Source organism: Sinocyclocheilus grahami, unplaced genomic scaffold (genome assembly GCF_001515645.1).
Source record: "Sinocyclocheilus grahami isolate Dianchi unplaced genomic scaffold, SAMN03320097.WGS_v1.1 scaffold311.1, whole genome shotgun sequence".
Classification (NCBI taxonomy): Eukaryota; Metazoa; Chordata; class Actinopteri; order Cypriniformes; family Cyprinidae; genus Sinocyclocheilus; species Sinocyclocheilus grahami.
Genome location: NW_015505490.1, coordinates 370,019 through 377,355, shown reverse-complemented (window position 1 = coordinate 377,355; position 7,337 = coordinate 370,019). Strand labels below are relative to the sequence as shown.

Below are 7,337 nucleotides of genomic sequence, written 5' to 3'. Positions count from 1 at the left end.
AGCAAGTACTGATTCCTCAGGGGAAGATTTTGCTTTGTTGAATTTATAAAACATAAATTATTACTTTAATATCAAAACATTATTGGGCTGACAAAATATTTAGTATTGGCTTAACATGTTCAGTTTCAGTATCATGTAAGTCTGCATTCATTTGATCAAAATTACAGTAAAAACAGTAATTTTGTAAAATAGTATTACAAATTAAAATAGCTTTTTTCTATTTGAATGTTAACATGTAATTTATTCCTGTGATGCAAAGCTCAGTTTTCAGCAGCCATTAATCCAGTCTTCAGTGTCACATGATCCTTCAGAAATCATTCTAATATGCTGATTTGGTGCTCAAGAAACATACATTTTTATTAGGCCTATTATCAATGTTGAAAACAGTTGTGCTGCTTAATATTTTGTGGAAACTGATACATTGTTTATAGTGTTCTTTCATGTAGAAAGCTAAAAAAAACAGTCTTTATTTGAAATAGAAATCTTTTGTAACATTATAAATGTTTTTACTGTCACTTTTGATCAATTTAATGCATCCTTGCTGAATAAAACGGCAATGTCCATATTTTGCTATAAATGGTTTCTCTGTGCATGACTCTTCAGGTTTTGTAAAAGCAACATTAGAAAGGTGGTATATAAATAAAACATTATTATTAAGCTGTACAGATGACACTTTTTCAACATTAAAACCCTTTCCAATTATCGGCCTATCAAATGTCTCATGAAACATGAAAATGAACGAAAAGCAATATATTTCTCAAACTGCTTCAATTCGAAAACGACTTAATATTAATGTTTTTCACCTACAGTAGTTTTATTTATTTATTTATTTGTGTAATGATGGTCATTCTGATAGTACTGATAATGCTGAATTAAAAGAAACACGCTGGTTTGGTGTCAATGAAGGGGCGCCTGGACAAAAATATTATAGAAATTGGAGCAATCCCATAGATACCAAAAGGGCACCACCTTGAACGGATCAGATCGTAATTCCCCTCAGCGAAACCAAGTCTGAACAGCGTGTTCCTCTGAGCTGCGTTAATAACCGGGTTTTACCGAAGACGCAGAACAGCTCGAGCTCAACTGATGAAACCTGGCCACATTTAATTCGATTTCATTATGACGCTTGGCAGCTTGAAAGTGTTTGATGATTTTCAGAGTTGTTTTGAGTCGTAGTGGCAGGCCGTTAGGAAAGGGCAGCGTTCTGCTCCGTGTTCACTGCGGAAGATGGCAGCCGGTGATCAGGATCACGACACAGACACTACCGATCGTACAACGCACGTGGACTCCGTGGAAGTGAGCAATAACGGTCAGCACTGACAAACAAGTCAACTCCTCTGAGGGGACTTTAGCTACTAATAAAAAACTGTTCTTCCAAAGTCAGCTTTAATGACATTTATATGACATGAATGTTTGACCTTTGGCAGTTTAGTGCAAATAAATCAGTGAAAGCGGACACATTAGCAAGGGGAAGTAGCCATTATCCGTAAATGTCGGAAGTAAACAGTAGCGAAATACCATTTACTGCAGGTGTTTACAAGTAAACGTTCAAAACAAGTTATTAAAAGACAATCAGGCAGCCTCGCTTTGAGATTGTGCAACAGGGCCACCTACTGGACAACTGCCATATGACATATTCAGTTTACTCGCACGGAACACACAAATGTATTGTCACAGCTGGCAGGTTCAAGTATACAAGTACAAGTATTAAAAAAAAAATCATTTCAATTTCACACGTGGCAGAAGAATACCTGAGTTTTTATATGACAATAAAAGTTGTTCAGTCTGACAAATAGTAAAAAAAATGTTCAAAGATATTTTTAAATCAGTGAAAGCGGACACATTAGCAAGGGGAAGTAGCCATTATCCGTAAATGTCGGAAGTAAACAGTAGCGAAATACCATTTACTGCAGGTGTTTACAAGTAAACGTTCAAAACAAGTTATTAAAAGACAATCAGGCAGCCTCGCTTTGAGATTGTGCAACAGGGCCACCTACTGGACAACTGCCATATGACATATTCAGTTTACTCGCACGGAACACACAAATGTATTGTCACAGCTGGCAGGTTCAAGTATACAAGTACAAGTATTAAAAAAAAAAAATCATTTCAATTTCACACGTGGCAGAAGAATACCTGAGTTTTTATATGACAATAAAAGTTGTTCAGTCTGACAAATAGTAAAAAAAATGTTCAAAGATATTTTTCAATGTTTAGAAAACATACAACCTCATAAAAATTTGACAAATTCTCTGGGACGCAAACACGGTGAAAATAGCCATCAAGTGTCTGTTTGGTGAGGAGTAAAGATCAAGTTAATGACTCCAGACACATGATCAGGGTCTCCCAAATATGAATGATATGCACAGTTAAAAATGCGTCTACAGTTAGCCTAGTCAAGCAGTCAGGTAGATTGAAAAGTCAAGCATCAGAGCTCTCCTCTGATCTCTCCTCATTCGCCACTTTCCAGTTTTTCCGCTTTTTCCTTTGAGGTTCGGGCAGCGTGTCCGTTTCAGGGCAGTCTCTCTTCCTGTGCGTTCTCGTCCTTGTGTCTGAATGGCTGTCCTCTGTGTCGCTGTCCTCGGTTCTGTCTTTGTTTTTGTGCTCCTTTTTCCTACGCTTGCTTTTACCTCCCTTCCTCCTCTGTTTCCTCCTGACGGTGTCCTCCTCATCGCTGCAGGTCTCAGAGCCCGAGGCAGCTGTCTTCCTTTTCTTCTCTTTTTTCTTTTTCTTCTTCTTAGAAGACTTCTTGGAAGACTTCTCTATGTCAGCGTCTAGTTTCTTCTTGTGTTTTTTCCTTCTGTGTTTACTATCACTGCAGTCTTTTTCTCTGCAATAAATTAATACAGTATTAAACAAGCAAAAATATGCAGCTAGAATATTTCAAATAATTTTATATATTTACATTATAAAATTTAATTATTAAAGAATTAAACTAATTACTTTATCATTACATTATTAATAAAATTATATTGCATAATTATTAAATTATTTAGATAACAGAAGTAAACGACTTTTAAGATTAAAAAGAAAAGAGGGGTCTTTTACCTTTGTATTTACAAGCTTTGCTACGATGGTTACATCGCAAAGCCATAAAAATAATTAGTATAGATCTACATATATTTGTAAAATACATTTTAATTTAACTTTTTACATTTTAAAATGGGGGGATGGGGGGGCAGTTAAACATTTAGTTTTTTATACAATTTAATATAATATAGTTTAAAATACATTTTTTCACAATGATTGTTGAACCCTCTGCTAAAGACCCCATATTGTATAAACCCCCCAGAACAATGTGCTTAAAGTGCTTTAGATGGTTTCTCTGGAATAACTTAATATATAAATGGTTAAACAAGTAAAATTCTGCTGCTAGAATATTTAGATTACTCTTTAAATTATTTATTTTAAGATCAAATGAAAAATAGACTGTAGAGAGGGATCTTTAACTTTTGTATTTATACACAAAATATTGTTAATGGTAGCTACACGATTGCATAGCTATTAAAATAACCATCACTGATGTACAGTTTTATATTTGTACAGATGTTCATTTTACATTTAATTAAATTAATTTTATTCTAAATGTATTTTGTTTCACAAAAACTTAGGTCAAGATCAACAATAATGTAAATGTAATAATCAAACAATAATATACCCCCTGTAGTACCACCATGGACCATGTTAAATACCTCTGCTCTTTAAAGACCCTGCAACAATATGCTGAATATTCATTAGTGGCAGGGCTGCTTCTTCTTACCCATCAGAATAAATTTCCTCTGGATAAAGCTCCTTAAATCCACTGTGGCCCCACCTGAGGGGACAGACCACGGCTTTGTGATCACAGGAAATACCTCAAGCATATAAAAAATAATTAACGCACAACAAGAACAAAACCAACCAGCAATACCTGTCAGGATCATTGGCTTCAAACTCATACAGTTTTCGCGTCCAGTATCGTGCCTCCCTCTCATCTCTCTCAGACGTCTCATCTCTTCTGTCTCCAAGCCGCTCTCGCATGGACCCCTCTGAGCCATCCAAATAACGGTCACAGTGCATGCCACCCCTAAGTGAGAATTACATATGGTCACTTAAGAGAAAAAGACATCAGGAGCAATAAACAAAGGTTGTGCCGTCTGTACCTGTGCTTTGGGAAATGAGCAGACAAGGTTTGTCGCTCATGATCCCTCATTTTCCACATCTCTGATTCCTCTTGAATCTGCAGGTTGGAAGTTGAATCATTACAAAGACTGATTTCAGCTGATATACAAATTCTCAAATAATGCAAATTTAAAAGTTAATATACCTTGTTATGGGCATCTGTGTGTCTGATGACATTTCGGAGCAGTACTTTACCCATAGACACCTTCGACATGATATCAAACCTTCAAAAAACATACCACAGCAGAGTTTAATGTTTCAAAAGCTCTATAATCTACACAAGACTGTTGTCTGAGAAACCAAGGGCTTCATATCTATTTTGGACAGAATCGCTTTTTTGGAAATCCAAAAGCCAAGCAAATGAGCTGGATATGCAAAAAATAAGTGATTACCAAAATAAACATTGGCTTTGGCATGTTATTGTCATATAAACAAAACAACAGCTCTATTGACTTTTTTTTATTAATTGCAAGAGAAAAAAAAGAACAAGAAGCAGCACTGTGTTGAAATACAATAACATGAAGTCAAAAAAACAATAATACCTCAGTCAGTAAGAAAAATATCATCATAAGCCTTAAGAATTCGGGAGTTGGTTGGATAGACATTATGCAGAATCTTAAAATGGACCTCTCTTATTTTATTGTAAATGCAATATTTTTGGGAGTAACCATGCTTTCTTCCAATGAATACTATCAAAAAAAAATTGGTCCAGAAAGATTTACATCTAGGGGATGTATATACTGAATAATGTAACGCTCCCTTTTTATATCAACTGTTACGTTTTTTTTTATCAAGACAAACTCCATCCAATGAAAGTTTGGGCATAATTATTTTTCTCTCATTAAAGCAGATGTATGTTTTAAATAAATGCACATAACTTGGAGACAAACTTTTGATGTCAGAATTGAAAGAACTAGCTGGCACAGGAAGATTAATCAAAGTCATAAATTCTTCATAATCCAGTATAGTACCATTATTTAAAAAAAAATAAAAATCCAAAACAATACCCCTGTCATTCCACTTGTCAATGAAAATGGAATTTCCAGGGATTAAAATATTCGAACTACTCCAAAGAATTACTTTGTTAGGATGACTTTGTGTGCACATAACAGTTTCCAAGCAAGTAACGCTTGTTGGTGAGAATTAGAGAGAGAGATCGGCGATTTAAAAGGGGTGAAATTGCATTTTAAAAGAAAGACCACCCAATCTACGAAATATAGCACCAAATTGAGTCATTACTACAGAGACATTTTTTTAAACCAACTAATTCTTTGAAATCTAAAACTTCCAGTCCAACATCACAACGCCTGTTAGACAAAACAGATTTCCTAATTTTATGGGACAAATTCATCCAAATAAAATTCAGTAAAAAAAAATCATATCATCAGCAATTTTGTCACTAACAAATAAAGATAAAGCGGGATGAACACAACGGTACGACCCCTCTACTTTAGATATAAGAACGATAGAGTTCTCGTGGAAGCCAATAACTAAAGACTATTCTAGTTTGTTATTTTAGTTGAAAAATTGAGTTGTTGGCGAGTCAGTCTATATTTAATAAGGAAAATCCCCAGGTACTTGACACGGTCTTTAACGGGAGACGTTATATGAAGTGTTGATGATTGTTTGGTATCATAAAGACAAAATAGTTCACAAACAGCTCTAACGTTACTGACATTAGTTCACTAATTGGTTTCCTCTTACGTTTTCCTACAAGCTAACACAACCGTTCAGTTAAATTAAAGGTTTATTTAAAGTACAGTCATAAAAAAAAATGGTCAAGATTAAGCAACATAGTGTTTTAACACAGAGTAAAGGATGAACTGACCTTTCTATCATTCAATAAATGTGTAATGTAATGAGCAACGTGAACGCGGCAGCAAAAACAAGTAGTTTGTGTTAACTTCCTGCGCAGCCTACGCACGAGCTATTTCAAAATAAAAGTAGCGAATAAGCGAAAACGTTAATTTCATAATAAAAGTCATAATTATTACAGTTTTTCTGAATTGCTAAAACACATTTCTTGAAACCATCACTCAGTTTCTCAAAACCTTAAACACAAATCCAAACCTTCAAACTAAATTCACAGAACCCCTGACTCAAAATCAAACAATCGCTTCAAAACCATTTCAACTGTAGGCTACTCAAAATCAAACAAAGCTTTCAAATCATACACACATTAGTCAATAATATACACATTACAGATCATTCATTAGACACTACAATCAAAAAATGGAGAACACAGTGTCCAGGGCATGTAGTTACAAAAAAAATGTTTATTGTAGCCTATTTAGTAAATATTTTGTTATTAAAAACTACAGTATATATATATATATATATGTGTGTGTGTGTAAAAAAGAATCAGAGGACTTCATCTACGTCGCAGGCAGGCAACGTGGAAAAAACCCCTCTGGTGTGGCGGATCCAGCCTTGAGAAGACAGCACGTTTATATCACCACAGGCTAGTTTTTCCACCCTAACGTGTCAGTCTTGCAATTCTACACAAGATTCTCTTCCACTTTTCTTTTGCTGTTCTTTTGAACATTCCAACTGATTATGGTGGCCACAGAGAATCTGCTCAATTTAGGTTGAACTGTTTGTCCTGACTCTGTCATTCCACGCACAAGAACGTTGTCTATCACAGTAACTCTGATTTCATCTGAAATGACTGTTCTTGGTCTTGCTCTTCCTCGTCCTCCTCTTCCTCCACCTCGTATACACACTCTTCCGTACCTCTCAGATTGATGGATGCACCCATGCCATTTGTGCAGTTTGAATATTTTGTACATTCACAAATTTAGAAAAAAGTGTGAACAGTTTTGAATTATTGTGTGTAAACAATGACAACCGTGTTGCAGTTGTGCCTAGCTTTTGCTTTCTTGTGTTTACTGTTTAGGGTTTTGCATCACAAATTGCATTTTAGTGAGTGAGAATGTAAAAAAGAGCGAGTTTTGCAAAAAGAGTGTCTAAACTGCCTGAACTTGTTTAAGGTTTTGCAGAAAGAGTGATTTATTTGACAAAATGGTTTAGGCTATTGAGAATTTGGTTCAGAGAATGGGATTTAGTGTCTTAGCAAATGTGAAAAACTGTAATCAAGTCCTTCTAAATATTAACAGTGCTATTTGAAAATCATCTGAAATACACCTGAAAAGAATTACTTTTTTTAAGTAAAAAAA

At 35.0% G+C, this 7,337-nt stretch overlaps 1 protein-coding gene across 1 annotated transcript; it reads right to left on the bottom strand.

The window, feature by feature from the left end:
• Positions 1 to 1,829: 1,829 nt before the first annotated feature.
• nkapd1 (NKAP domain containing 1) lies at positions 1,830 to 6,065 on the bottom strand. The gene is made up of 6 exons (XM_016293959.1): positions 5,990 to 6,065; positions 4,307 to 4,385; positions 4,143 to 4,219; positions 3,911 to 4,066; positions 3,761 to 3,814; positions 1,830 to 2,830 (listed from the first exon to the last, which is right to left on the bottom strand). Exons 1-6 carry the CDS (start codon positions 5,998 to 6,000, stop codon positions 2,422 to 2,424), a joined length of 786 nt encoding a protein of 261 aa, XP_016149445.1. The 5' UTR covers positions 6,001 to 6,065; the 3' UTR covers positions 1,830 to 2,421.
• Between the last annotated feature and the right edge of the window lie 1,272 nt (positions 6,066 to 7,337).

What these genes read in the sequence shown, in the direction of transcription:
- nkapd1 (XM_016293959.1), bottom strand. An exon ending in ACACAGATGCCCATAACAAG is followed by an intron (nt 4,220 to 4,306) that starts GTATATTAACTT and finishes TCCAACCTGCAG; the next exon opens with ATTCAAGAGGAATCAGAGAT. An exon ending in GCTCATTTCCCAAAGCACAG is followed by an intron (nt 4,067 to 4,142) that starts GTACAGACGGCA and finishes ATTCTCACTTAG; the next exon opens with GGGTGGCATGCACTGTGACC.